Source organism: Trachurus japonicus, chromosome 23 (genome assembly GCF_045865225.1).
Source record: "Trachurus japonicus isolate A0001 chromosome 23, Traja_1.0".
NCBI lineage: Eukaryota > Metazoa > Chordata > Actinopteri > Carangiformes > Carangidae > Trachurus > Trachurus japonicus.
This window is the reverse complement of record NC_140929.1, coordinates 13,055,441-13,073,573: the sequence shown is the minus strand read 5'-3', so window position 1 is coordinate 13,073,573 and position 18,133 is coordinate 13,055,441. Positions and strand designations below refer to the sequence as shown.

The 18,133-nt window shown below is 39.0% G+C and overlaps 1 protein-coding gene across 1 annotated transcript; it reads left to right on the top strand.

The window, feature by feature from the left end:
• Positions 1-1,228: 1,228 nt before the first annotated feature.
• Positions 1,229-17,177, top strand: ano6 (anoctamin 6). Its single transcript, XM_085768811.1, has 20 exons — positions 1,229-1,501; positions 5,419-5,489; positions 5,990-6,118; positions 9,218-9,283; positions 9,372-9,659; positions 10,375-10,488; positions 10,615-10,730; positions 11,272-11,406; positions 11,908-12,013; positions 12,234-12,294; positions 12,380-12,525; positions 12,658-12,735; positions 13,002-13,230; positions 13,329-13,498; positions 13,582-13,679; positions 14,016-14,146; positions 14,238-14,443; positions 14,613-14,809; positions 15,262-15,367; positions 15,464-17,177. The coding sequence occupies exons 1-20, from the start codon at positions 1,408-1,410 to the stop codon at positions 15,674-15,676; spliced, it is 2,754 nt and encodes a 917-aa protein (XP_085624937.1). The 5' UTR covers positions 1,229-1,407; the 3' UTR covers positions 15,677-17,177.
• Positions 17,178-18,133: the final 956 nt, after the last annotated feature.

Here is an 18,133-nt window from a genome sequence, read left to right as displayed (position 1 = left end):
GAAATAAAAGAAAACATAACAAAACAGAGCAGAACATCTGAGGTCTGCTAAAAACTAAAATCAAAATGTTCAAATAATCAAAAATTTTTTTTTTTTTAACCAAATTATTGTTTATGCTTTTTATGTTACCAATAGTGTTCAAATATAATTTAAGGTCTGCAATTTTAAAGCTGTAAAAGGAGAGGATTATCTTTAGCCAATTTGTTTTGTGTAAATAATGTTTTGCTAAAATGAAGATCAGATTTATATAGTCTATTTTTAATCAGAGGATAAATCTGTGTCGGTGATAATAAGAAGTATCTGATTTACTTAATATAATGTCATTCATTTTTTCAGAAACATAACTTTGTAGACTCTCTGTAAGAGGTGAGGATCCCACATCTTTCCAAAAATACCCTACCAAGTCTACTACTACTACTTCAACTACTACGATGATTATGATTATGTCAATATGTTAGTAATGACAATGTATTTATTTTATTTTATTTAGTTTCATCTTGTGCTTGTAATGGGAAGACTTAATTCCAGTCTCCAACCACCCTGCCTGACCACCAGGTGTTGACCTCAGGCACTAATGCACTTTAATGTCCTTTTAGAGCCATGTGGTCACAGAGCAAACCACTGGGTTATGACATGAAAGCTTTTAAAAATCACAATACATGTAGACTACGGTATTTATTATTTATATTAGCCTAACTCTTTTTTAAATAGACATAGTAGGTTACTAGTAGGCAACACAATATAAATAGCTTTTGGCCATGTTATCAAATAGTTTATGATTGTCACATGACGTTGAATCTACTGTAATAGAGGACACATCACAAAACTCAATAGGAGCACTATTCATGAATATTTTTGAGTTTCTAAAGTTTTATTTATTTTATTTTTTTAGGTTTCTTTGTAGTTTTATTCATATTTTACCCTATAGTTTTCTTGTCATATGCCATTATGTCCACAATTATTTTCAAATGTGGGTCTATATATGGGCCCAGAAGGACCTGGTCTCTGCCTTGACCACATAGTAGCCTACACTGTACAGTCAGTCACACAACTGTATAATACATTAGGTTACAGTCTTTGTCCCTGCAGCCGACCCTGCTGCAGATGCTGCACAGAGCAAATCTAACGTTTCAAGCAGCCAATGTGAAGTGGGCGTTTCGTGATGAACAGCATCGACGCCCTCCTCCTTCCCCGCCCCCGCGGCCCCACCCGCTCGGTCCCAGACTTCTCAAGTCACAACCTGAAGCAAACTTTTATGTGGATGAACCAATGTTGGGAAATAAAGCGAGAATACCTTTGGAGGAACGGGACGGGGCTGCGCGATGAAGCCGCTGTGATCTAGGCCCCGAGCTGCAGCTGCATGTCGGCGGTGAAACTTTGAAACTTTGACCGAGAGGAGAGGAGACAATGAGCGAAAACGACATTCTCGAGATGGACTACGTATCTGAAACAGAAGAGGTGGAGGGTGATACTGAAGTTGGCATGATAGACGAGGAAGTCGGTGAGAGACAGACTTCTGCTTTTTTCATAAGACTTTGTTCAGGTCTGATGTCTGGGAATGTAACCACTGACCCATTTATCACCACACTGGACTCTGTTCCCAGTTTACACAGTGATGCTGTCATTTTCTGGGTTTAACCTTTACACTGCTGGACCACTGTCAAGTTCATTTACTGTTATGACAGGAACATTTTGTATTTTTATTTATACACACATTTCAAAGAGAAATGCTGTACTTTTTCACTCCATTATATTTATTTCAAATGGAGTTTCTAACACTTTAACAGTGTAGATGTTAAAAACAATACCCATGTGCATCTTAAAAGGCATGTTGCACTCAGATTAAAGTACCCAACAGTTAAAATTAGCTCCCACTTGAGCAACTGCCAGCTTAAAATGCAGCTATACCAGTATTTTAATAGTAGTGTAACACACTGGCATGCAACACTTTTGCCTGTGGAACAATACTGCATGTGCTGTTGAGAGCAGCTGGAAACGAATGGTTCACGTTTCCCCCGCTTTAATATTATTTTTGCATTCCTGCCACATGAAACACTAGTTAGAGCAGATGTAGTGGAAAAACATGATTGGAAAAGCAGTGCATATACAAGAGTCTGGTAAACTAAACGCTCAAAACATATGCTGCACTTTATTGTGCTTTACACCAGTGGAGGTGTGGTGTGCACATTCTTGACAAGGCTCGATTCCCACCACCATGTCCGCAGCATAAAAGAACACAGATAAAAGTTTTTTTTTTTTTTTTTTTTTTACTTTATCACCCGTTGAGCACGTGTAGCCTATCTAAAATTCCTGTTGATTTCATAGACATGGTGTGTGGGCAGTGATTTCATCCGTCTGCACTGTTGTTTCATACGTGTTTTACATTCCTCCAGAACTGACACCACCACTTAGCCATGGAGCAAAATAAACAGGCCGGCCGGTCTCTTGAAGCACACGTGAAACCACAACCGCTGTTCAGATTTCATGGTGACAGATTTCTACATCTGTAAAAGCCTTTTGTTCCACTTGACACGTGCCATTTGGTTCTTGGGGTTCCTAACAGTAAGAGTTGTCAGTCATATCTGTAAAAAGGTCCTGACCATTTGATGACCACGCCTTTTCACGCTGGTTCCATCCATTCCAGTGTTGTGAATTATTAATGCTCACTCTTTACTGTAGCCTGTGTAAACAACACACTGGGCTGGCTCATATGATACATATGGTTTTGTCTTTACATGACACTTTTCCACTCCAGACACAGATCTGACAGGAGGCTGAGGATATAGGCTATTCACCTGTATCACTGAGCCACTCTTTTAAATAACATCCTCTGCTGGAATATTATTCAGTGATAACCAATGTTACATGCAAAACAAGCAGTTCCAGCCACTGTCTGTTATTATTCCATATGCAAGACAGTACAGAGGACTTCTAACAACGGTCAGAACAAAGCCCCCCATGTTTGAGTCAGAGAGGAATTTCCTGTCCGATGGTGGCAAGGACTTGGCTGCAGTTTAAATGAAACATGACGAGTTTAGTGTTCAAGTTGCAGCCTTGACGTAAAATGCGTGTTATTGCTGCAGAGAACAATTGAAGGAATACAGTTTGGCATAGTTGCTTCAGTGTTTATTACCTTTTGTGTGAGGATATGCACTTGAGAGGAAGTGGAAGGCTGGTAAGTTTGCTGGGTGGGTCAGGTAGGATGGGGTGGTGTGTGGTGGTGGGGGGAGGAGTGGGGGGGTTTGTGGCACGCAACCAGATTTTTATCAGTGGCAGTGGCAGCACACGGGTGCAGACTCTGCTACAGGCGAGTGACTCAGTGTTGGTCACCGGGGGTTTCGAAATGTCGTTTCTGTTGAGTTTAACCCCTCAGTTGGTGCCTTTATTAAATCTAAAGAGCACAATGAGAACAGAAAAAAACATGAAACAGGAGCATTACAGCGTGACTTCCTGTCATCTCCAACTTCAACAAATAAACATCACATCCTTAGTTACCTCCTGTTTATATGTAGGCTACATGTGTGTGTGCAATGGTGTATAAAGACTACAGACTAATTAGAGTGTCGGAAACACGAAGATCCCAAAGTTATGAAGGATTATCCGTTTCTTTTGTTTCCACTTCACTGACTTTCTCATACAACGAGAGGGAGAAGTGTTTTGCTCTTTGTGGGCTGTGAAGGGAAACTCCTGTTTGATGAGCAGTGATTCGACTGTCAAGTTTCCCAGGGTGTTACTATGGCGAGTGTTTTGCAAACAACATCTGTCTTTACTTAGTTTCCTCCCTGCGTTTCCACTTCAAATGGAAATATATAATACATGACTTTCCGCATTAGATGATGTGTCCTCTGAAAAGTGAGAAATGGGACAAATATGAGTCCAAGAGTAGCAGTGTGAATAGTTAATGCTGATTTCATGATGAATTTCTGGGGAAAGACTGTATTAGCACACTGCACTCACTATAGGTGGAGGACTTATTTCCTTTTTTTCATTTTCTTTTCTGGAAAGTAGGCCTAATATAACATTGTGGTGAGTGGGCGATTGTCTGCAAGCTGTAAAAAAAAAAAAAAAAAAGAAAGAAAAAGAAAAAAAAGCAGCTGCAGCAACATGATGTTTAATTCAAGGACACAGACTTGTAACATGAGAGTCACTGGGGAAAGTCACACATTTAGGTTTGTTTAACAGTCAGTACGACTTCATGCAGCTGTGTGAAGTCCAGAAGGAGATGTAAAGAATTTGTAAGTTCAGCCGTGGATTCATTGGAAAACAAGTGTGAGTCTACAGCTGCTATAACCTATGTAAATCAGCATTAAACACAAAGTAGCTGAGACAAAAGAACACTGAGAATCACTTCTCTGAGCTGATGTTTTACCTGACTCACTTAAATAAAAAATTAGAGGTAAATATTAGACCTCTGATCTTTCTTTAAATATTAGAGCCCGCCTAAGACTATAGGCTACTGAACTGATATTTGAAAGTGACCAAAACTGACAATCTAACAATTTGAGTTTTTATAACCGTGTTTTCTATTGTCACTTTTAGCTAAGTTGCATGTTCGGACCAGTTCTAATAAATCAGGACCTACTGGGGTTTCAAACAGCTCTGTGCTAACTTAAACATACTTCCTCTGCTAGAACAAACACAGCGTCGGCTTCAGCTGAGCTGCTGACAAATGTGGCAGCTACACACAACGTGTGATGATGATGTAACCTTAAAAGGCCTGTTCCACACAGGTGACCCAGAGACAAAAAAAAAACATAGATACTGTGCCTCTCTCAAAATGGAGCTGTAAGATCTGCTGCAGCAGTCAGGAGTAGGACTCTGATTTTCCACTGCAGCTGCTCATATTATCAACTTCCAAGAACTGAATGGAGAAATGCAACCAGAGGCTTTTAAAGAGCGTGTTTTATCAATTACCCTAGATTATAATACAATCATTTTTTTATGAGTCTATGCTTTTGATACTTGTACAACACTGGCACTTCTAAGCCTTTCACTGTATGTAATGTAGTACAGTATCAGTAATCATTGAAATGTTTTTGTTTCATTATCATGATTTAACAGAAAATATCTCAGTAAAGATCTTTTACACTTCCATTAATATATTGAATACATGTATTTCAATATCACAGACAGTAAATTACAACATATTGATCTTTGATTTTTTATTATACTAGATTATTATGAATAAAACTACAAACAAAACTATATTTAATTACACATGCATCACTCACATACAAATACGCATAAAGTTGGCAGAGAAATGGTTTTTGAATTGCTGGTTTTTAATGCATTTCAAACAACATACAAGGTGATTCATCATGATCATTTCTGATGTGATGACAACATGATGATATTCACCCATGTTTGTTTTCCAGTTCATGTGTCTCATCTGTTTGTTTGTTTGTTTGTTTCCCACAGTTTATCCAGAGGAGTTTCTACCGACATATCACTCCATTAAAGAAGGAACTAAAGTAACTAAAACACAACAGGTGAGTCACAATAATTGAGGTAATTTGAGATAATGACATTTGATTGTTGCAGTTCAACCGACACACAACCCAGGGGGAAGGAAAAAGTGTTCAGCAGAAGTGTCACCGTTACCGTATCACCACAAAAAACACACTTTGATATTAAACCAGGCAGCGAGTAGTTGTATACGCCTGCAGGGACTTCATTAATACTGAGTGGTGTCACAAGTCTGATTGTGTGTAGAGAGAGAGAGAGAGAGAGAGAGAGAGGGCGGGTGTCCCAATGTTTGTTGACTCTTCCCATTTCTCCTGCATGGCCCACATCTCAGGTTAAATAGGCTGCTCAAGGTCAGTGTTTACCAGTGTCTGCTCAGATCTTACACACACACACACACAGAGACACACACACACTGGGCTTCCCCTAGCCTCTCTCTCAGTTCACCATGTATGACATTATGGAGGAAGAGGAGTATGAGTTCGAGCCGTCAGTTTTGCCTGATACGGCTTGTTTTTCCTCTAAGGCGGAGTTCAACGACAAACCTGACTCCTTGTTCTTCAACGACGGCGTGAGGAGGATCGACTTCATCCTGGTCTACGAGGATGAGGACAAGAAGGAGTTTGAGAAGAGACACACCTTCCAGCGACGCAAGGTCGGTCTTTCAGTTTTACATCTTTAAACTGGTTGGTTGGGTACAGTATATTCACATCATAAAGTTTTTTTGGGATATTTTTTCTCTCATTATCTTAATTTAATATCTTTAATAGATGAGGCCGAGTGGAGAGATAATAGATAATGTGGGAGTAAAGTTTCACAGCCAGACTCAAACCAAAGACAGGGAGATTACAATCAAATCCCAATGTCACTGGGCCACAGGGACACTGAAATACCAGTAAATCACAGTGTGATGTTGATGAGAATAAGGCTCTGAATAATAGATTTAAAGGGACAACGAGGAGTTTTGGAAAAGCGAAGCGTTTTCACACTACATTTATGAGCCTCCGCGCGCACCGTGAAATTCTTTGACCGGCGCAAGATGGACTCATGTTTTCATTCATCAAGAATTAAAGTCAGAGGTTGGAAGACGATCACATACCGTCGTAGTTCCGACCATAAACGGCTCGACCAGCATTTCCGCCACCACTAATAATAACAAAATAACGATAGAGACAAAACGATATATTTATCGAAAATGGGCCCATTAACAAGTGTGGGTAGCAGAGATTCATCCACATTAACGTGAGACTTTTTTATAACCAAATAGAAACTCCTCGTTGTCCCTTTAAAGTTTTTATACATAGATCCATCCACACTAGTCAGACTATTGTGGACTAGTGAGACCGATGCGTACGAACTGATGAAGCCCCTTGGATAAAGGCGAAACGTCTTCCTAGACAAATACAAGTCCAGTTGCCTACGATTCAATTTGAGAGAGAGAGATGGCCCTGAATAATACATTTATACATAGATCCAGCAACACATAATTTGTGTTAATCTCTCTCTCTCTCTCAAATTGAATCATAGGCAACAAATACAAGACAGATACAAGTCCAGTTGCCTACGATTCAATTTGAGAGAGAGAGAGAACAATGACCTGGATGAATGAGAATATTCATGAATAACACAATGGGAAATTTAAAGTCAGTTCTAATGTGAATTATTTGAAGAACACTCTGCACTATTAAAACATTCGTGTCACTTATGGCCAAATAGAACCTAGCCTGCTTTTTATGTTTAATACACATACAATCTGTATTGACTCATGCCTGTTTGTAAAGGGAGTTTTTATTTGTTCCAAGAGGCCGAACCGTGACATTTCATTAAATAATTGTGCCAGTGTGTGCACAGCACGGTTTGTAAAAACTTTAATATCACTTTAATATAACTTTGTCATATCCAGGAACTGGAACAGCTGAGCTGAGAACGTTTTCATAGGTCCCTCCTACTGTACACAACATTGTTTCAACACACATATTTCTGCTGTGATGTGTTCAGTGCTGCTGCTGTTTAGAGGGCAGACAGGAAAATGAGCAGCGTTACTCTTTTTATCAAATCATATCAGCCTGGTCAAATCACATCACCCTGGTCATAAGCCTCTTCAGCTGAGCCTGAACTCAGATCTAAATGTCAGTGATGGGTGCAGGGGTTGAAGTGAACAAACAGGGACGGTGAGACATGAGCCGACATATCCAGGTTGTTTTTTGCTCCCTGCGTCTTTCACAATAGGTTTACACTGAAGGTGCAATTATTAATGCTTTAAAAATACTGTTGATCCACAGACCTCAGAGTCTGTTACCGGCTGTGTTGCAACTGTGACCCTCAAGGTGTGAGGAGTTTAAGTCGTAAATCCATCCACGGTTCCCACAGGTGCTTGAAAATGCGTAGGCTACATGTCAATGTTGTGTTTTCAAGGTTTAAAAAGTGCTTGAATTTTAGATGAAGTGGTTTCAAATGCTTAAAATTGTTACCATATTTATTTCACAACAAATAGCTGTCTGACTCATTAGAGAGAGAGCTGTAACCAGCTTGTTAGATGGAGAAGGGGTGACGCATTTTGAAACATAAAAAGCACATGTTTTCCTGTCTTGTCCTTCTATTGTGTAACACAATTGTAGTTGTTTATAGCATCATACCATCTCTTTTAACCTTATTGTTCTTGAAAAGTGCTTGAATTTGGCCTTGGAAAAGCTGTATGATCCCTGTAAATCAGTCAGTGGTAAAAGTAGTACGTTGGGGTAATCGGTGTAGGCAGAAACAGAAGGTAGCCAGGAGTCTGATGAGAGGATGTGTGAGGTGTTGAAGAGCCGCTGCAAGTCAAGTCCTTGTGTATAATCATGGCAAGCCAAACTAAATCCATAGAGGAATGAGCTGAGCAGTGCAGCAGTCTCTACTGGGCACACCCTCTACTTCATCTCTCCAAAGCCAAACTGGTGTCAAACACAAGTTGCAAAACGTTTTCCTTCTCTGGGTCTTGGCTGCTGGCAGGGAGTGGTCCGGTCCAGATGGTGTTGGTTAAATTATCAGCTTCAAGTGATTCTGAATTTGCTGTTATAAGTAGGCCTATACATGTCTGAATTGTACCTATGGTATTTTCTGTGCCATTAAAACAGGTTTGACTGGGGCAAGGGTATGCTACCATTTATACTTTTAATGTTAACAGACTCTCGTTACTGCTCAGTAACTCTGGGATTCAGTTGTGATATACCAGCTACAAGAGCCTGCACAGACTTGTTGGCAGCACTTTTCTATTCATGTGCAATGTAAATAATGGCAGTGGAACGTATGAAGTAAAGAAGCTATTACCAATAAGATGAGCTAAAAGGTCATCTCAAAACAACAGTATCAATTAAATTTGATAACATAAAGGTCATCAAGGTGATAGAGACATTCTCTACATTAAATGATTGATTGAAATTCAGAATCAAAGTCAGAATCTGGTATATTGCCAAGAAAAACAGTAAAAAAAAATAAAAATAAAATAAAAGATAGATACTTTAACAGAATGGAAAATTGGAACAATAAGATCAGAGTTGACTATTTACAATAAAGATGTGCCAAAAAAGAGAACAAAATAGACCAGTATATACAAGTGTTACATTGAAAAATTGTAACATACACACATAGAGACAGAGCTCGAGGATGTTGACATCTGGTGCAGAAAATGAATGAATAATGGCCGGAGAAGAGAGAGGAGGGGGTGGCATTGAAACAAGAAGCTCATTGAGACCCTTTCCTGTCCTTTTCTCTGCAGAGACGACGCGAGTACTTTGAGGCCAGCTTGATGACGATGGGAATGGAGCTGGAGGCCACGAGATCGGTACGTGGAGCTGCACCCAACTAAACACTGGAGCGTTTCCTCTCCTCCTGCCTCTGACTTCAGCCTGAACTCTCTCTGTGCTCCGCAGGTGGTGGACGACGATCTGATGTTCGTCAAGGTGCACATGCCGTGGGAGGTGCTGTGCACCTACGCCGAGGTCCTGCACATCAAGCTCCCCATCCAGCCCAACGACCTGTCCTCCCGCCCGTCGCCATGGCGCCACTTCTCCTGCATCACCAAGTACTTCTACCCCAACGAGGAGCTGATCAGGACAGAGGCGGATTACTTCACCGCCCCCTTTGAGAAAGACCGACTGGACTATTTCTACATAAAGGAGAAGGATATCTTCTTCACTCCGTCCATGAGGAGCAGGATGGTCAGTTGACAAGTTCTTTTTATTAGCTCATTTTTGGGAATGAAGCTGAGCTGTAAATAATAGGGCTGGGCCGATATGCTTTTGTGCCAATTCGATTTAAATCGATTCTCTCCCGATTCGATTTAAATTGCGATTCTGATTAAACAAGTATTGCGATTCGATTTTACCAAGTATTGCGATTTTAAATTTCAATTATTGTGATTTTCTTTCCTTAAACAAGAGCAGGTTGAACCAAACACTTGATAATACATCATAAGTCATATTTACAAAAACGATACACACATCACATCAGTTTGTCTGTTGTGTTCGTTTGTTCACATAGATATCTATGTCTATGTGAACAAACAAACACAACAGGCCGGTTTGACTTTGTCGAGTGTAATGGCACAGAATACATGATCGTACAATAAAGATTGGTCGTGCCAAAAAAATGTAATTAAATTAAAATTTAAAAAAAAAAAAAATCGCCAGAAAAAAATCGCGATTAATATAAAAATCGATTTTTTGGCCCAGCCCTAGTAAATAAATATCTTATGCACAATAATTCAACTGATTTCATAAATATAAAAAAAGCAGCACCAGAAAAACCCTGTAGAAGTTTCTGAAATCTTGTTTTCTACTTGAATCTTATATATTTCCAACTCAATCATATCCAGATTTGTTGCATAAAGATAACTTTACCAAAAATATGTCAATTTTTTTTTTCTTTTCTCAGGCCTATTACATCCTGAGTCGAGCCCCCTATGAAATTAGAGGAAACATAAAGAAGTTTGGCATCACCAAACTACTGGACGGTGGAGTGTACAAAGCTGCTTATCCACTCCATGATGTAAGTAGTGCTGGTTAGTTTGTGTCTGTTTGTTTTGTGTGGATGGATGAATGCACACCGTAGTGTTTTGGTGACAGTGGTTTTCCTGTAACATATTTGAGTTATTCCCTGTGTTGGTTGTTGCAGTCCAGGTTCAACGTCAGGTCCACAGAGGACGGCTGCCCCAACGAGAGGTTCCTGCTCTATCAGGAATGGGCTCATCCCAAAAGCTTCTACAAGATGCAGCCACTGGACCTCATAAGGTGAAGACAATATGCATTTATGTTCACAAAAATAAACCTAACCTAAGAAGGCGTGACGACACATTGAAATTTGATTTAATCTGACATTTTCATAGAAGTTTATCTTAAAACATTTGGGAATACATTCAGGATTACCCATGCACTGTACCGTCTGTAATTCAGCGTTATCTAAGAAAATGTAAAAACAAAAGATAACAGGCCCACAGAGCTTCATGGCCACAGGCTATTTAAATGAGGTGCAATTCAATCATGCTCTGGTGCTGCCACAGTGTAATCAGTTAACAAGTTGGGAGTCCTGCAATCCTGTGTGTTTTTTAAATATTTTTTAATATTGTAATGTGTGTTATTGTTATGTGAATTTTGTGCTTTTGAGTTATGGTTAGTCCCCAGATGCCCCACATGGGTGGAAATGAATCCAAGGGCAGAGTTTCGCCGTTGAACATAACAAACAACAAGAGGAGGAATGCTGGAACAACAGTGTTTATATCCAGTGGAGCCAGGGGAGTAGTTTTCCTTTAAAAAACAATATTTTTTCCCACAGGAAGTACTACGGGGAGAAGATTGGCATTTACTTTGCCTGGTTGGGTTTCTACACAATCATGCTCACGTTCGCTGCTGTTGTGGGAGTGGCCTGTTTCATTTATGGATACAAGTCTCAGGAAACCAGCACCTGGAGGTAAACTCTTCTCGGGAGGTCCAACACAACATTTTAGTACAGTAAGATCCTCTAGATAGATAGATAGATAGATAGATAGATAGATAGATAGATAGATAGATAGATAGATAGATAGATAGATAGATAGATAGATAGATAGATAGATAGATAGATAGATAGATAAATAGATAGATAATTTATTGTCTGCCCCAAAGGGTAGCAGAAATTTGTCTTTGACAGGGCTCATCACTTTACATACACTCAATAAAAACACAGTAAGGCAATAAAAACATTTACAAAAAATAAAAAGCACAATAGCAGTGTCGTCATCATGTTAGGCCAAATGAGCTGTCTCTATGACAGTCAAAACAAACTACAATCTGCTGATTAAGACCATGAAGTGTGGTTGAAAACTTAAAAAAAAACAAAAAACTTTGCAGCATTGTTTATTTAAAAAGGACCCTTTATTTTTCTGTTCTTTCATCTTTCACCTGTTGGAAATGATTTCACTCTGCCTTGCAGCAAAGAGGTGTGCAACCCTGAGATTGGAGGAAACATCGTGATGTGTCCACAGTGCGACAAGTTCTGCAACTACTGGATGTTAAACACCACCTGTGAAGCTTCAAAGGTGAGTGAAGAAAGTGTTCATCAACCTCAGTCTATGAGAAAAATACTCCATTGTATCCTCTAAAAATGTAGACGAGGCTCTTCGAGGGTTTGCATATGTAAATGTGTGTGGATGCTGTTATTCCTCAGTGGCACAGCAACAGTTTGAACTGATTTGCATGTCAGAAAGATATATAGAGTGTGACAAAGTTTCTTTATGTTTTCCTTTCCCTGTTTCTTAGAAACTGAATATATTTGATAACTTTGGAACCATGGTGTTTGCGGTTTTCATGTCAATCTGGGGTAAGATTTTTTCTATTGAAGATGATCGTATGATTGCTGCCCTGCTTGTTTTATTTCCTACTAACTCTCTTTGTCCTGGCTGCAGTGACGTTGTTCCTGGAGTTTTGGAAACGTTACCAGGCGGAGCTGGAGTACGAGTGGGACACTGTGGAGTTTCTGGAGCAGGAGCAGCCTCCTCGCCCCGAGTACGAGGCCAAGTGTGTCTATGAGAGGAAAAATCCTGTCACAGGGGTAAATCACACACATGGGCACTTTTTTGGTTTAGTTCATTCATTTTGCAGATAAGTCTATAACCTAGAGACTGCACATTGTTTTTGAATAAACCAACCAAGAATCATATAAAAATGTTTGTTTGTCATGCAGGTGAAAGAAAAAGTGCCCTATACAACCTGTGGACGATGTGTTCGGGTGTCGATAGGGATGATGACAGTCCTATTCTGGGTAATGTAAATAACTGATATATTTTCTTTCAATTTACTTTGTGGTAACACTTTTATTTTACCTGTTTGTATCTCTGTAACACTTTTTTATGAGGTCTCCGCAAGTAAATATTGAATATGGTAGAACTATTGGCACTTTCTTTGAAATAAAAGGTCAATTTACAAGATCTTTCCTGAGAACGACTTAGAAATAGTTAGAATTTTTTGACCCATAAAATTTTCAAAATGCAACATGCAGTAAACTGTCCAAATTTTCCCGCCCTTTAGATTCTGTTGATTCTGGCATCCATTGTGGCCATCACTGTGTACCGCCTGGCCGTCTTCTTTGCCTTCTCAACTCGCCTCAGAAATAATGATCTGAAGCAGCTGGAGCCGTTGAAGGAGTATGTGACGCCTCAGATGGCCACTTCTGTCACAGCCTCCCTCATCAGCTTTGTCGTAATCATGATCCTCAATATGCTCTATGAGCGCGTCGCCATCTGGATCACTGACTTTGGTAAGTTTGAGTAGTAGGCCTACTGTATGTTTGAACTTTTCCTTATTTGAAACGTGGTTTAATCCCGAACCTCTCTCTCATCTGACACACGACAACAGAACTCCCACGGACCAAGACCGACTATGAGAACAGCTTAACCCTGAAGATGTTCCTCTTCCAGTTTGTCAACTATTACTCGTCCTGTTTCTACATCGCCTTTGCCAAAGGGAAGGCAGTCGGTTATCCTGGAAGGCCTGTTTATCTTGGGGGAAAATACAGAAATGAGGAGGTACGATATATCCATCAGACTGTTCTGTGTCTAATTCATTCACTTTTTATTCCTCAGTCCTGAGATGTGTCTTGTTTCTGCAGTGTGATCCTGGTGGTTGTCTCTTTGAGCTGACGACTCAGCTCGCCATCGTTATGGGTGGAAAAGCCATCTGGAACAACATCCAAGAGGTCTTGCTACCGTAAGTAATCAGCATCCAATCACACAAAAGAGCTCATTTCAGGGGCTTTTAATGTGATATTGGATCCCAGTGGGGCACTATTGAGAGTTTCAATCGATAAAAAACTCCATACTTATTGCATAAAAGCTGTCTGTTTACTCCTCTATTATGGCTCTTTGCTGCTTCACTATGAAACATTCGAATTGAATGCTTCTTTAAAACATATTCATAATTCTGAAAAGCTGTAAAAGCATAAAGGACCCCTTTAAACATGCAGCATGTTTCTGTGACAGTAAACATTATTGAATGTGCTGTAGCCGACCACTGGTCCACTGTTGTATGATCTCTCCTCTGCAGGTGGGTGAAGAATTTGATTTTCCGTTACTGCACCCATGTGGCCTCGGAGAAGGTGATTCCTCGCTGGGAGCAGGACTACGAGCTCCAGCCCGTTTCAAAACTAGGACTGTTCTACGAATATCTTGAAATGGGTAAAAAAAAAAAAAAAAGGTCTTTCTTTACCAGCTAAAAGTTTAAATTCTGGGTCGTCCTGACAGTTTGGTTTTACCTCGTCTCTCACAGTCATCCAGTTTGGCTTCGTTACCTTGTTTGTGGCCTCCTTCCCTCTGGCCCCGGCCCTGGCTCTGGTCAACAACCTGTTTGAGATCCGGGTTGATGCTTGGAAAATCACCACTCAGTTTCGCCGAGGCATGCCAGAGAAGGCCCAGGACATTGGAGCCTGGCAGCCCATTCTTCAGGCCGTCGCCATCTTGGCTGTTGCAACCAATGCAAGTTTTTAAATCCTACTCTTGTAAAGCAGTATATTCACTTTTTCTTTGTCAATTCGTCCATATACTGTAGTCCTGTATTAATTACACAATTACACTGACCATGATTGTATTGTAACATTTTCTGCCTTCACAGCATTTACTCAGTGTCTTTTTTGTGTTTCAACAGGCCATGATCATTGCTTTTACATCAGACATGATTCCACGGTTGGTCTACTACTGGTCTTTCTCTGTGTACCCATATGGAAACCACGTCAATCACACCATGGAGGGCTACATCAACTGCTCACTGTCTATATTCAACACAAGAGATTTCACCAACTCCAGCAAGCCCATTTCAGACAGCGGCCACATCACCACCTGCAGGTACAACGAATGATGCAGTAATCAGTTTGTAACTATCATCCATAAATGTAAATGTCTCTTGCACAGTTAAAACAAATGATGTTTATTTAGTGTGAGTTTTACTTTTAAAGTCTTTTTTCCATGTATAATATTTTGTATATATATATTTGGCTTTTTTCGCCTTTATTAGATAGTAAAGTTGAGAGAGACAGGAAATAGGGAGGCAGAGAGAGGGGGAATGATGAATGTATAATTAATTGGGAAACAAAACCGTTAAGTTTAACTTTAATATTTTGAATTTAAGTAGCTAATCATAGATAATGTTGAACATAATGGACAAAATGCAACTTAATCAGTTGCAAATACCTGAAAAGACATTTATGAATGAAGTAGGTGAGTTCAATAGATGACTAGTGTTAGGAATAGTCATGTTTGTGTTTTTTAAGAAACAATTGTATTTTTTTCTTTTGAAGGTATCGAGATTTTCGGTATCCCCCAGGCCATCCCAGAGAATATGAGCACAATGTCTACTACTGGCATGTGATCGCAGCAAAAATGGCTTTTATCATTGTCGTAGAGGTGGGTAGCCTACGCACACAACAGGAAGTCTCCCTGATACTAAAAACATGTTAAATCCAATATATTAATGGAGATGTCCTCTCATTTTCCTCACAGCACATTGTTTACCTTACCAAGTTCATCCTGTCCTACATGATCCCAGACGTCCCGTACGCTGTCAAAGAGCAGATCAAACGAGAGAAATACTTGACCCAGGTCATCCTCCATGAGACCAACCTCAAGCTGGTCACCAAACGTTTGAAACCGGCTGATGAAGACAAGGAGGCGGAGGTGAAACAGCCGATAGAGGAGTTTGATCTTGATTTCTGAGGTGACTATACCCAGCGTGTTCCCACATCTGTTGAAAGACCATTATGAACCTGAGACAAAGTAAAGGTATGGACTTTTGTTGTGGGAAATGTGCAGCAACCAGTGAGACAGAAGATGTCAGGTGTTGCTGGACAAAGAAAGGAGAAACCACTAATGTCTGCTCTTCATCACCAACCACCGGCCTCAAGCCACTGACAGCTGACACAATCAATGCAGAGACGAAGAATGGACCAAACTATTGAGCATAACCTTATCAAGACAGAGGGTGTTGCTGGTGGAGTTTGAATTCAGCACTGAATCTGAATCTATTTAGCTTTGTTTTAGGCACTCAAACATAATCAACATGAAAAGAAATAAAAACGTTCAGCAGATATGTTAGGTATTTAGCTAAATGACTAGCTTAATATTTAATGCATTTGTTTTTGCAATCTGGTTTGGATGTTAGAGGAAAGCAGGGACATAGAGTTAGTAACTTCCACTGTGAAGCTACATGCTACATTTAGTGAATTTAGCACAAAAAAAACACAAAACAATGTTGAGAATCTAGTTTTTTTGTTTGTTTTTTGTTCTATCTCATGGTCTTTGTTAACAAATGCATTTGTTGTCATTTAAGCTTATTAGCTTTCAGGATTTCTTCCATAGCACTTGTGTGACCTATCCTGTGTGTTGGCTAAAAAGCTAGTAAGTAGACCTTGAGTTAAGATTTGTTTTTTGTATATTATATTTGTATAAATTTATATTTTTTACCCAAAGTGTCATCCAGTTTCATTATAGCTTGACAACATCAGCCTATACCCCTGGCGCTGTTGATGTTGATGTCTCCGTCCGTCCACTGAGCTTCATGTCAGGAGCTCAGAGCTTTCATACACACACACAGGTTGTCTACTGCTGGATAAATGCCACTGCTGGGTGATATATCAGTATTATTACATGGAACTTGTGTTAAATCTGTGCATTCAAAGTTGATAATGAAGTGTCTTTTTTAAGAGTCATTGATTGGACACGGGCAATTTGAACAGACAAGGAAGAGCTTTTAAGTAAGTAAGTAAATTCCTTTAAAAGGTCCTCAGATTACATTCTGCACTTGAGTGTTACTTTATGACAGTTCACTTTCAGCTCAATCAATTCAGGAAGCTAAACCTCTTCCACAATTTAAAAAGAAAGTACATGCTCACAGCACTATGTGGTTTAGCTGATGATGTGGGTTAAGTCTCACTCTTTCTTTTAAACCCATGCTGCACTTCCTGTCCTGTGGCATGACCACTGCACGTCATTTTGAATGCATGTTAGTTCCTGTCGTATCTTATGATAAAGGCAGTAGAGAATTTTAATCTTCTCCTGTGTGTCTGCAGAAAACCAATGAGACCAATACCTCTACTGTATTATTGCCTTGGCTAGTGATTTAAAGAATACGGTACTATAACCACCACATATGTAAACAGTATCATACACGAGCAATATCTCTGTTGTAGTTTTTTTAATGACATTAAAAATGTTTTATAAAAAAAGTTTCCCTTGTTTTTCTGAATCCAAATGCAGTTTATTTATCTTGACAGAACAATGTTTTGGTTTGTGAGTAGCAGGATGATTATACTTATACAGGTATTTCAAGAAAATAATCAACACTTGATCTCAAGTGAGGAAATAAACAATGAAGGAAGTTATTGCAACCATGGCCTCGCTGTACTTAAATAGCTGCACTACTACACAATTCTCTCTGCAAAATAAACAATAGACTGTGAGATGCATATTTAAACAACTGTCACTGGCCAGATTATGCAGGCAGAGGTAAATGGGTGGGGACAAATTCTTTTTGACTTAACATTTCTGCTAAATGTCTTATTGCAAGTCAGTATATTATATTATATTATATTATATTATTATAATCAGAAGTCACAGTCATTCATGAGCAATGAAAACTGATATGTTTAATGAAAATTTGTCATGTGTCTTTCATGTCTTACTAAGTAAAAATCTATTTTTTTTAATGAATTTTTGAAAATTTGACATTTAGTTTTTGTTTGTTTGTTTTTACATTTACAACTCCTCACTTAGTACTTACGTACTCTTTATGTCCAAAACACTTTAGTACATACGGGTTCAGAACATAGACCTTTTTTATTTATTATTTACTGAGCAAGTATAATATACAGAACTAAGATGTACATTGATGCAGAAAAACACAAATAGTTAAAAACATTGTATAATAATAATAGAGCATTACAAAAAATAAATAAATAAGTCAAATGGGTACAAAAAGGTTGAAGAATAAAACAAAATACATAGACAAAATAAAACATCAAACGAAACTTGTGTCCCTTTTTTTGTACTGTAGCACTTTGAGATTGCTTAAATGTAAAGTGCATTATAAATAAAATGTATTATTATTATTATTATTATTATTATTATTATTATTATTATTATTATTATTATTATTATTATTATTATTATTATTAA

What these genes read in the sequence shown, in the direction of transcription:
- ano6 (XM_085768811.1), top strand. Translation starts at nt 1,408, where the DNA reads ATGAGCGAAAACGACATTCTCGAGATGGACTACGTATCTGAAACAGAA. An exon ending in CGTCCATGAGGAGCAGGATG is followed by an intron (nt 9,660 to 10,374) that starts GTCAGTTGACAA and finishes TTCTTTTCTCAG; the next exon opens with GCCTATTACATCCTGAGTCG. An exon ending in GAAAATACAGAAATGAGGAG is followed by an intron (nt 13,499 to 13,581) that starts GTACGATATATC and finishes TTGTTTCTGCAG; the next exon opens with TGTGATCCTGGTGGTTGTCT.